This window comes from Notolepis coatsorum (genome assembly GCF_963971535.1).
Source record: "Notolepis coatsorum genome assembly, chromosome: 17".
In the NCBI taxonomy this organism is placed as follows: domain Eukaryota; kingdom Metazoa; phylum Chordata; class Actinopteri; order Aulopiformes; family Paralepididae; genus Notolepis; species Notolepis coatsorum.
In genome coordinates, this window is record NC_140181.1 from 106,070,183 (window position 1) to 106,082,427 (window position 12,245).

The 12,245-nt window shown below is 45.9% G+C and overlaps 1 protein-coding gene across 1 annotated transcript in view; it reads left to right on the forward strand.

Moving 5' to 3' along the window:
• ptpdc1b (protein tyrosine phosphatase domain containing 1b) overlaps nt 1–11,879 on the forward strand; it is a gene marked incomplete at both ends in the record, with an annotated part of 31,459 nt that extends 19,580 nt beyond the window's left edge. The window contains 7 exons of the mRNA XM_084333616.1: nt 3,168–3,248; nt 3,427–3,545; nt 4,027–4,164; nt 4,791–5,794; nt 9,519–9,701; nt 10,691–10,801; nt 11,745–11,879. Coding sequence (XP_084189742.1) covers nt 3,168–3,248; nt 3,427–3,545; nt 4,027–4,164; nt 4,791–5,794; nt 9,519–9,701; nt 10,691–10,801; nt 11,745–11,879 — 1,771 coding nt within the window. The remainder of the gene's footprint in view (nt 1–3,167; nt 3,249–3,426; nt 3,546–4,026; nt 4,165–4,790; nt 5,795–9,518; nt 9,702–10,690; nt 10,802–11,744) is intronic.
• Between the last annotated feature and the right edge of the window lie 366 nt (nt 11,880–12,245).

The following is a 12,245-nucleotide window of genomic DNA, read 5'->3' on the forward strand; positions in this document are numbered from 1 at the left end:
GTTCTAGCACAACCCCAGCAATCAAGCTAAGGGTTACATCGTATCCCTACCACACAGTGTACAATATATTGTAACAACACGTCTGAGAGGAGGGTGAAGAAGTCCCCAGGGAACCGGGGGGAAAAAACACCCCTCCCACTTTACCCTTAATACGACCAGTTAAACAGGTAAACCTGTTAATATGTGAACACACTGTTCATTGTCATTACAGGCTGAGAAAAGAATCATTCTTTACTCATATGTCACTAAGCATAGCTTTATAGGTTAGTTTAACCCCCTTAGTTGTGAGTACACGGTACATGAACACACAATGTTTCTCAACACAACAAACCAGATAATTTTCACATCTGTAACAAACAACCCGATTTGCATGGAGAAGCTACTACCAGTGACAAGACAATTCACACATAACTCGCGTCGTATCCTAAATGTAGTGCAGCAACACTCGTTTTGGAAAACATCGTTATTTACAAAACATTTAGAAGGGAAAGCAAGAAGAAGTGTTCAAGGTCTGGTCAGGACCCTTCCTACCGTGAGCGCAGATCAAGCGAAACTGCAGTCTCTAACAAGGCACCGTAGTAAACACAGCCGTCCTGTGTTGTCGCCATGGGCAGCGTCGCCGCTCCATCCCGCCGCTACGGTCCCCCTTGTTGACGCAGTCCTCGCCGGCTGGCCCCAGGGTAGGTTCGACTAACATCCTCTGTCAAAGATGACGTCGTAGTCAGAGTGTTTAAGCATGTTATAGTCTCAGAACGTTCAACAGTGTAGCATTAAGCTAACGGCCGCACTCGGCCGATAGCAGCAAGCTAACGTTACCTAGCCTAGTGACACAACAGGCTTGGTCCACTTTTTTCTCCCATTTTCTATATTTTTTCTCCCATCCCAATTTCGTAACATCCAATTCAACCCTCCCCTGTCACGAACGCTGTTTCTTGCCTCCCACAAGCCGGCTGCAATGTGGACTAAGTCATACATAGCACAAGTCCCCTCCGGTACTTGAGGTAACAGCAGTCGCATCTTTTCACCTGCGTAGCTCGATCTCTCAGTGGCGAGGAGTAACGCGTGGGAGGCTCACGCTGCCCCCGACACTTCCTGATTCTACTGCGCAGGCGCACCAACCGACCTGTAGGAGTCGCTGTCCACAACGCCCGATCCCCACCCATCAGTTTCCCACCCCCTAATACGGCCAATGTGTATTAGTACGGATGACCAGCTAAACTGAAAGCAAATGTGGAGCGCTGGGCTCGAACAGGCAAGCCCAGCGTCTCCAGATTTCGTGGCGAGCGTCTTGCCCACTACGCCACGTAGCCGCCACACAACAGGCTTGGTAAACACAGCGAGCTAGCGCCGCAGCTAACAGCTGACTGGCTAACACAGTAGGCACAACTAGCACGCAAGCTAAGCAGCCTAATCACCTGAATTCGTACACAACGATATAACAAGCCACTCAGACAGGCCGCCGTTCTGAAACCCTCCTCACCTTTTAAGAGAGAAGAGAAACGAGATGTTAACACAGTTTTACAACGGTGATTTTACCATCCGGCGGAGCCGGTACAAGCCCATCTGGGCTGTAGCCGACTTGAACATGGATTTTCCGATAACGATCATCCATGCTCACATTTCCTCGTTTAGGGTATACTCTCATTTGTATATGAAAGACGGGGCCTTATACGGTCGGTGACAGAGAAGTACCCACGCGTCCAGAGATCCTGGGATCACCAGTTACTGGTCGTGTGGCCCACTAGTTGCTATAATGGGCTTCAAACCAAGGTCCTCCGCCGTCGCCTAAAGGCTGAACAAAGGACTCTAATCTGGGGCCGGTGTTCGTAAACATTGTCAGCTAGCCCCCATAGCACTAACAGACAAGTGAAGCTCGCAAGCAAACATTACTCACCAACCTGGAACCCACCGCTTCTCACAACAGCGGCGCGTCCTACAGTCCAGCTGTGTCGCTGGAGGGTTTCACCCCAACCAGCCGCAGCAAGGAGGACTGCAGTTGGGAGGCATGTAGCGGCGTGAACTCCCAATACGAAAACCGGTGGAGGTTTTTAGAATGATCACCATCTTCCAGACACTCCAGTGACGAAGACAATATCGCCGTATTTTCTCAAAAATAGTGAGAGAGAAAATAAAGATATGATGTCAACGTATCTCCTTGTTCTTCCTTTCCTCAGTAAATATTTTTCTCCACGTCAAGTGGGCATGTGAGCAGCACGTTGTTTGTGATGAAATTTGAGAAGGAGATGAGTGTGTGGTCCCATCCCCGCTTATGTAGGTAAGTGGATGGGGGTGTGGCCAGATGAATGCTGGCATGTAAAGGTACATTTTGAAATTTATTCAGTGTATATACGCTGAAGCGAGATATATGCAATATGACGCTGAGCGGGAGCTAGTATGACACAGAACTCTTATTGTACCTGCCCCTACACACACATACAGTACACTGATTTGATTGATTGAACATTTTATTAACAGATTGCAGAATGGGTACAGTACAGTATGGCTGCTCACGAAGCTCAATACACACAATTGTTAAGGGGATGCAGACCAGAGAAAGACTTTCATCTTGTTTACATCAGGGTCCCCCATTTTCAATTTATAATGAATTGTAAGTAGGGTGCACTTAGCACAGTGCAATCCATTCTTTGTGGATCCTGTCCACTGTTCATAGCGCAATGTTTACCAAACCAAACAAAATGTACATACTTATTTTGCAGAAATGAAAACATCAACACAATTTAATTAACATAAATAAACACATTTTGTGTATCTATCAGTTAAATTGCATATTTACTGAGGTTCATTCATTTATACACACACATTTATCTATATATTTATAGTACACTGATCTATTATATAATGTATTATTCTATATTACACTTCTATATACTATAATACTATATAATTATCCTGGTCTATATGATGCAGCTGGTACAAAAACACATGAATTAAATGTTCATAGTTGTTTTTGACATTTGCTTTATATGTTTTATAAAACGAGTTGAATTTTATATATAATAATTTGACATATCCCATCCTTTTCACCTGTGGTGCCATGCAAGCATTGTGGATATGAAGAACAAAATAAATGGTTGATGTTACTCTGGCTGTATTTTGTTGTTGTTATTGCTGTTAATTTCAATATGTCTGTATGTCTATCTCTTCAGGATCACTGAGCAGCTACTTGCCATGTCCAGACCCTCCACAGAAACCATTGAAAAGTACAACATCATTGACCAATTCCAAAGGTACCGCTAGATAACTCTGTCTCAAGGTTCTTCTCAGCAATGTACTGGAGTATGGACATATTGAGTGTGTGTGCGTGCGTGTGCGTGTGTGTGTGTGTGTGTGTGTGTGTGTGTGTGTGTGTGTGTGTGTGTGTGTGTGTGTGTGTATGTGCTTGTCTCTGACTGTTTATGTGTCCAGGAATGGCATAAAGACAGTGATCAACCTGCAGAAGCCTGGCGAACACGCCAGCTGTGGAGGCCCTCTGGACCCGGAGAGTGGCTTCTCCTACCGTCCCGAGGTCTTCATGGAGAATGACGGTAAGTGTTATGACTTAAGAGTAGGGATGTCCGATATTATCGGCCGATATTGGCATTAAAATGTAATATCAGAAATTATCGGTATCGGTTTTCAAACAAAAAACGAATTTTTATATAATTTTTTTTTTTTTACATTTATTTAACCTTTATTTACCCAGGCAAGCAAGTAAGAACAAATTCTTATTTTATTTATTGTGAAAAGTATGCATAATGTTGTGTTAATTCCACAATAAGAGATATGTAATGTTAATTACCTGAAATTATTTAAAAAATTGGGGGGGGGGGGACCCTGCATATATCGGTATCGGTTGATATCGGTATCGGAAATTAAGAATTGGACAATATCGGTATATCGGATATCGGTAAAAAAGCCAATATCGAACATCCCTACTTAAGAGTTATTCTGATAAAACCATATCACACATAATTAGATTAATTTGGGAATACCTCATCAAGGCCCACCGTCTCTGTCTGATTTCAGTCTACTTCTACAATTTTGGCTGGAATGACTACGGAGTGGCTAACCTCACCACCGTGCTGGATATGGTGAAGGTCATGGCTTTCGCAATGCAGGAGGGCAAGATAGCCATCCACTGTCACGCTGGTCTCGGAAGAACAGGTAGAAATGAGAAGCTAGAATTACTGTAACGGTGCAAATTCAAACAAATCCATTAGCCAGTGTTTTGATGGTTCATGTCTGTCCGTCTGAAGGGGTTCAACACAACCCCCTCCAATGTACAGTAAATTACCAAGTATGGTCTTGTCAATAATCCAATGTACAGTTTTGTTTGTACAGTTGTACAGTGTCGCCCACCCACCCCTCCTACCCAACCCCCCCCCCCCCCCACTCCTACCCAACCCCCCCCCCCCCCCCCCACCCACCCAACCACCTCCAATGTACAGTCCCCCCCACCCCCACCTACCCAATCCAATGTACAGTTTCTACGTCAAATGTATATACTTTTTTTTTCCTGGACTCTTTTTGTATCACAAACAGTACTGTAATTGCAAATCTGATATGTCATAAATGTATAGATATAGCAGTACTGACTATCTGTATGTCATGTATGTTACGATGAATTGAAAATGGGGGACCCTGATGTAAACAAGACGAAAGTCTTTCTCTGGTCTGCATCCCCTTAACAATTGTATGTATTGAGCTGTACTGTACTGTACCCATTCTGCAATCTGTTAATAAAGTTTTCAATCAATCAATCAATCAATTCTGTCCTGCTTCCCTCACAGGTGTACTGTTGGCCTGCTTCTTGGCTTACACTACCAGGATGTCGGCTAACCAGGCCATTTTATACGTGCGCGCAAAGCGGCCTAATTCCATCCAGACCCGGGGTCAGCTGCAGTGCGTGCGAGACTTCGTCCAGTTCCTCTCCCCCCTGAGGAGCGTGTTCTCCTGCGCCGCGCCGCGGTCCAGCCCCGTCACGCTGTCCCAGTACCTGACCCGGCAGAGGCACGTGCTGCACGGCTACGAGCGACGGGAGCTGAGGCACCTGCCCAAGATCGTCCGGCTGGTGTGCCGGATGCTGCGGGACATCGCGGAGAACCGGCAGGTCATCGAGGAGGACGTCCTGGAGGCCCCCGACATCCAGGACTTAGAGAGGACCCTCGACACCATCAAGAACCTGAGCTCCAAATTCCGCTTCGGCCAGGACCCCCTCAGACCCCGGCCTCGCCTGCCGGGCCAACTCACCTTACCCAGGCACTTCAACGAGCCGGCCATCTTCTACCACCGCAAGAGTCTGAGCTACAGCGAGTCCGACCTGAGACGCCTGGGCTCGGAGCTCAACCTGCTGGCGCAGCAGCCCCTCACCTCTCTGTCCCAGGGGAACGTCAGCGCCGCCTGCAGCCCCTCCCTGTCCACATCTTCCTCGTCCGGCTCCCTCTGGGAGGCGAAGAAACTCAGGAGGGACGGGTCCCCGCGTCTGAACACGAGGGGGCAGAAAGGGGGCATCCAGCGCTGCGACTCGGTGGGGAACGCACAAGGATCCCCCGCCGCCAAGAAGAAGGGCGGCATGTTGTTCCGCTGGAAAGCGGAGCAGAGGGCAGAGCTGACGATGAACGGCAAACCTCACGAAGTGCGTATTGAAGAGTCGGAGATGTCGGAGGTGCCCTTCATCACCCTGCAGGTGGAGCTGTCCCTGGAGGCCCGGAGGCTGCTGGTGGTCCAGGCTCTGGCTGTGGACCTGTTTAAGGAAGGGGAGGAGGAGCACAAATGCACAGTGTTATCCTGGCAGGTAGCTATAGAGTCCACAGTATATCTGTTGTTCACGAGCTACTAGGGGTGTAAAGGTACACGTATCCGTACCGAACCGGTTCAGTGTGTACCGTGGCGTATCGTACCGAACGGCTGTGTACCGAACAAATACAATGGTATGTTAACCACTTTTGTACAAGTCGATTATTAATTTCAATATAGAATATTCGTTGACAGTGGGCGGCTAGGTGGTGCAGTGGGCAAGGCGCTCACCACCAATGCAGGAGACGCTGGGTTCGAGCCCAGCTCTCCGCATTGCTATCAGCTTGACTGGTCGTTCATACTAATACAATTGGCAGTATTAGGGGGTGGGAAGCTGATGGGTGGGGATCGGACGTTGTGGACAGCGACTCCTACAGGTCGGTTGGTGCGCCTGCGCAGCAGAATCAGGAAGCGACGGGGGCGGCGTGCCCTCCAAATGCAGACCCCCGCCGCTGAGAGATCGTGCTGTGCAGGTGCAAAGATGCGACGGCTGCTTCCTCGAGTACCGGAGGGGACACGTGATGTAAGGCTTAGTCCACATTGCAGCCGGCTTGTGGGAGGCATGGCCTAACAGCGTTCGAGACAGGGGAGGGTAGAATTGGACGATACAAAATTGGGATGGGAGAAAAATAGAAAATGGGAGAAAAAGTAGATAAAAAAATATATATATTCGTTGACAGCCCTACAAGTACAATTAGTTACTGCATACTACATCAACCCTGAGTGGAACATGGAAAGCCAAACTTTCCCCCACTGTACCGAAAACCCGTACCGAACCTTGACTTCAAAACTGAGGTACGTACCGTAATAATAAAGTTTTCAATCAATCAAACCGTACCGTGGTTTTGGTGTACCGTTACACCCCTAGTAGCTACTAGGCCTGTCCCCGACTAAGGATCTGTATAGTCGACTTTGATTGGCCAAAGTCTGGTATACAGCCCAAATGGAATGATACAAAAATGTATATACTTAGAATTCTTTAGTTCTTTTTTTGTTCTTTTGCATTCGGGGGGAATGCAAAAAAACAAAAAAAAAAACAAAGAATTCTAAATATATATATTTTTTTATCATTCTATTTGGGCTGTGGGGGGGGGGGGGCTTAATGTCTGAAGGAGTCGACTGAAGGCTTCTTGTCCTCTGCGAAAGCATGCAATTGGTCCACTGATGGATACATCTTGATATTTGTCTAGTCTAGTGCCTCTGTGCCTGTTTTCTTAGGCAGTTAGCCTCACTGGTGTGCGCGCCATTAGCGTTTTATAATTATAATTGTGTTTGTATTCGATTATGAGGTTGGCAGTCGACTACGGCTCCTTTCGATCGATTAGTTGACTAGTCGAGGTCAGCCCTACTAGCTACTACATAGATTTTTCGTATTTTTTCGTCAATCAAATAATAACCCTACCTCGCCCAGGGAAGAACCAGGGGGTGCGGCAGGGGGGGCATCTCCAGATCGGCAACTCAGCCAATCAGAGTAAACAGGCTGTTGCCCGGGCAACAATAGCCCGTACCTGTGCACATCCCTGAACCTGGGAGCGGCCCAGTACAACCACAATCTGACACGGTTGGCCACTAAGCAGCTGTATGGTTTTTATTAGCCCAGATTCTTCTTACAGTTTGGGAACCAGGGTTTGCACAAGGTCCTTGAAGTGTGCCTTAAAGTGCTTGATTTTGTACCAAAAAAAGTCAATGCCTGGAATTCCATGAAAACAGCAAAACTATTTTAACAAGGTGCTTAAGTTAAAAACCTCTTAAGCTGCAAGGGCCCACATGTGGGCCCTTTTTAGGATGATTTGCCCACAGGCACTTTGGCGACCCCTAGTGGCTCGGGTGTGCATATTTTGTAATACAATATATATATCGAATTGAAGGCTTATTTGTTGCCTGTCGATAGCGACAAAATCCGCTCAGCGGTTCTCGAGTTAAATGCCGCTATTTGAGGCTTGTGCAAAGTACACAGTATTCTGCAAAATATCACTCCCGACTCTTGGGGCTCTAGTTCCGTCAATCATTTGGCGATCTCGAAAATGATTGTGGAGGGTTGTAGCCAATGAGTGTGGCTTTCCAATGATACCCCACGTGGGGATGTATGAATCTAAAAAACAAAAAAAACTAACGAGCGAAAACAGGAAGAGAAAAACAGCCAAATGAATTGAAGTCTATGAGAAAACTGAGTTTTTCTTTTGTACACAGTTTACCAAAATCACTCCTAATCACTCATTTCTGAATGGATCTTTATGGAATTTGGACATGTACTACATAAGGCTTCAGGCTATGGGTCCGTATGGATTTGTAAGCCATACCACCTTCTGGGGAAATACTACCTCTGGACTACTACAGAAAAACGTCAGTAACAAGTTTTTCTACAACTCAAGTTCAGACCTATCTTACTCTATTTCATTAGCACTAAAAGTTAATTCTCTTTCTGGAATCAGAAACTTCAGAATGACATCTTTCAAAAGAGACCAGGCTCATGCATGTGCTATAAGTATAAAGTATGCAAAAGAAGTATGCAGTCCTCAAAAACTAAAACTGAAAACTAAAATGGCCACTTTTGGGGGCGCAGGATAAGAGGAAAAAGTAATTGAAATTCAAATTAACCATTCACATTGAAAGTTTTGTTCATCCATGATAAAAGTTCTGAATCAAGAAATATCTATCTATCTAAAGTGTAACTAATTGTCGGAAATTGGTTTTAAGCCATACATAAGCCGATATTTTCTTTTCAATAAAAAAACTGCATTTAAAAGTGAATTGTATCCTTTTAAATGCCCTTACAAAAACAAAAGACTGTTAATTCTTTGGACGCCACGGACTTGAGCATCTTTTGTTCCTACCACGCCAACGCTCTAAGAGATAGGAATAAGTGGTGGTGTTTGCAGGGCTATATCTATATTATAGCTATGGATACAATACTATGGCCCATTTGACATCAACTATCTATCGTTAAATATGTGAAAAAGAATAAATGTTTTCATCCATATGTTTGCGTGTTATACCGTGGTGAATATAAGTATTGTTTTAGAGTGATCCTGGTTAATCCCAGAAAACGGCGTTATGCAGCAATACGTTGGCGTTTCTCACCTGGACACGCTACTATTTCCAAATCAAATGTATATAATAGGTATTATGTTTCATCATGAATGCATGAAAGGGGGGGAGTCGTTTTTTTATGCTTTGATCGTCACCAACGGCATACGTTATGGAGTAACGTTACACATACACGTTGCGATCGATGTGAAATCATGGTTGGATCAAAGCAGGATTGATGTCATATAGTCCGTATACCTTCACTAGGAGGTACCCCAAAAAGAATATTCCAATTGTCTGATTGCGAGTCCCAGTATTGGTGTCCATCGAGTGAACCGCTAGACTCGCCTGACCAAGAAAACTGTGCCCAGAGACATTTTAACGTAACACAGGGCAAGATATAAGGTTTCAAAGGGTGCTCGATACTGCCACCTGGCAGGATGCGGCCAGTATTGCACTTTGGCGATCTCAGGATGATTCCCCAAGTTAACCCTGAGGTCTGTGTGCCTGAAATGCAATTGGTCCTGAAATGAATAGAAATATCGAATAAAAGAAATAACAATGAAAACCCGACTATACTTGGGTTTGGCGCTGAACGGTTGGCGAGATAACCCGACTATCCTCGGGTCTGGCACTGATTGAGTTAATGTTCCATACAGGGAGACCGAGGTTGACCGTGTCACTTCTGTTTGCAGTCGGAGCTGAACCTGGGCGGGGCGTGGGAGAGGCTCTGTATGGAGCAGGATCCCTTCATCCTGACGGGGCTGATGTGGGCCTGGCTGGAGCAGCTCAAAGAGCCAGTGGTCTCCGCCAAGACCGCCAAGTCACTGGACCAATACAACTCTGACGGCCAGGCTGTCATCGCCACGTTGGGCCAGGTGAGATCACATGTAGGGGGATGTAGGTCATGTTGCTTCAGGCTGGCTTAGGCTTAGGATGGCTCAGGAGGTAGAGCAGTTGTCTGGTAATCGAAAAGGTTCCCGGTTCGATTCTGACTCCTCACTGCAGATTAAAACCCAAAACATCAAGAGCTTTTTTTGTTGTTGCGACCAGCAGCTCTATAGGTCAGTCAACAAAAATGCCCCCACCCTCTAGCAGCCACAGGTTTCGCCCTAGGAGGCTGAACTTGGGCATGGAGGTCAAATGTGTGTGTGTGTGTTTGCCAATTGGCTAAAAGTGGGGCGTGTCCCGCAAAAAGGTTGCATCTTGTTTTCAAAATGATGTTTTGAACACATTATATTCTGTTTTGGATTGAAGTAGCTATATAAAGATAACCTCTTATTAGAGAATTCTAGAACACATAGTCACCTCTAGTCACCCAAACAACGACAAAGCGATACCGGAGTCTCATGGCCAGTACAGAGAGACTCAGAAGGAGCTTCTATCCCCAGGCCATCAGGATGCTCAATGACAAAGACACTATGTAACAACCCATCATCTACACTCACTGCACACACATCCACACGTACACACTCACTTTAAATAAACACTCACCTTAACACCCACTTTACTCACTTTAACACACTTTATATTTATTAGTAAAGAGATTTGCACTACAATTCATACCTCATTGCACCGTCCTTACCCTAAGTTTGTACCTCATCCCATTTCTGCATTGTACCTCACTGTTACTCTTTTTACTCTGTATTGTATATTGTATATATGTATATTGACTGACTTTTTATCTATTTTTTTTTTATCTAGCACACTCCCAATGGCTCATACAGAAAAAAGCATTTCATGATAAAGTATTCTGTATTTTACTATGACTATTAATTAAACTTGAACTTGAACACATTAGGCATTTTCACAAGGTAAAATAGCAGAATGAAACAACTCAAAAGCATGACTCTCTTTATCTTCCCAGGCCCCCAAAGAGACCGTAGTGTGCATCCTGGAGTGCATGGCTCACATGCTCACAATACCAGAGGAGTTAGAAGATGCTTTCCTGGATCGCACCATCAAGGCTTTAACACAGGTAAAAAGAATACACTTAAAGGAACACACCGACATGATGGGAAATGTGCTTACGGTCTTCTCCAGAGTCAGAGAAGAAGATAAATACCAATTTCCTCTCTGTGCGTTCAGTAGAAAGCTATCCAGCTGCAAGCTAGCCTAGCTTAGCACAAATGACTGGAAGCGGATATGGACCTCTAGCATATAGCTTAAAACTCCCAAGAGGTAAGGCGGTTAGGTGGCCGAGCGGAGATTGCGTTCGTCACCAGCCCCGGAGCTGTGAGCTTGGTTCGCCTGTTCAAATCCAGCTCACAGCTCCGGGGTTGTCACCAGCTTGGCTGGCCGTCTGCACTGATACAATTGGCTGTATTAGAGGGTGGGAGAAGCTGGCGGGGTGGGTCCGGGTCGTTGTAAACAGCGACTCCTACAGTTCGGTCGGGGCGCCTGCTAAGCGCGGATTGGACGTGAGGGGGATAGTGTGGTCCTCCCACACGCTACGCCCTCTCAATGAGAATCCGCGCTGCCAGGTGAAAAGAAGCGGTGATTGGCTGGACGTGTGTCGGAGGAAGCACGTGGTAGCCTCCACTCTCCCAGATGATCTGACTGTGGGGGGTAAGTGCGCAGCGATCAGGAAGGGACTGGGAATTGGCATACGACTAACATTGGGATGGGAGAAAAATCTGAGGAAAATGAGGGGGGAAAAGACCAAAAAAAAAAAAAAAAAAAAACTCCCAAGAGGTGTTTTTGGCCAACGGTTAGGCTAGCTGGTCCGTATTGTCCGTGTGACAATGTTTATTTTTTTTATGTCCATAAGTCGGGTCAAGTCGAGATCAGTGAATCCTCGCCAATGCCTTTCAACCTCACTGGTCTTCGTCAGGGGACGCTTGCAGAGAGATGCATTTCTTCATATCCACAATTCCACAAAAGGTTTTGATGGCTGAACCCACATGTATGTCTCTCAACAGCTGGAGAGGAGCTCGGAGGAAGGCAGGTGTGTGTACGGGATCATGACCGACATCCTCAGGTACGCCCTCATGGAGATGAGGACAGCCTTCGAAGATGAAGAGCTCACAGAACTGGTCATGTCACCAGGCCCCTAGTGGACTTATGAATGGAGCATACTCTATCTCCAGGTGAAGACTCATTAAATGAGGGGAAAAGCCATGTAGTGCCTTTGTATTTTCAAGTTTATGATGTACTGTATTTTGATTAAGAGTGTATTAAATGATCTTACCGCAATATTATCTCAACTCAGTAATTCAGTACAGGTGCTATTTGTACAATTTACTTTCCAATAGTTTGTAATGAAGACCATGTAGACTCAACAACATATGTCTGAAGGCTTAGCAGTTATGGTCTTCTTCTAAAATCGAGTGACCGGTGGGCATTCCCAGAACATGTGCAGATAGGTGCCAGTGGCCCCCAGAGTGCACCGGGAGTCAGCCACCAGACCCATCATACACAGT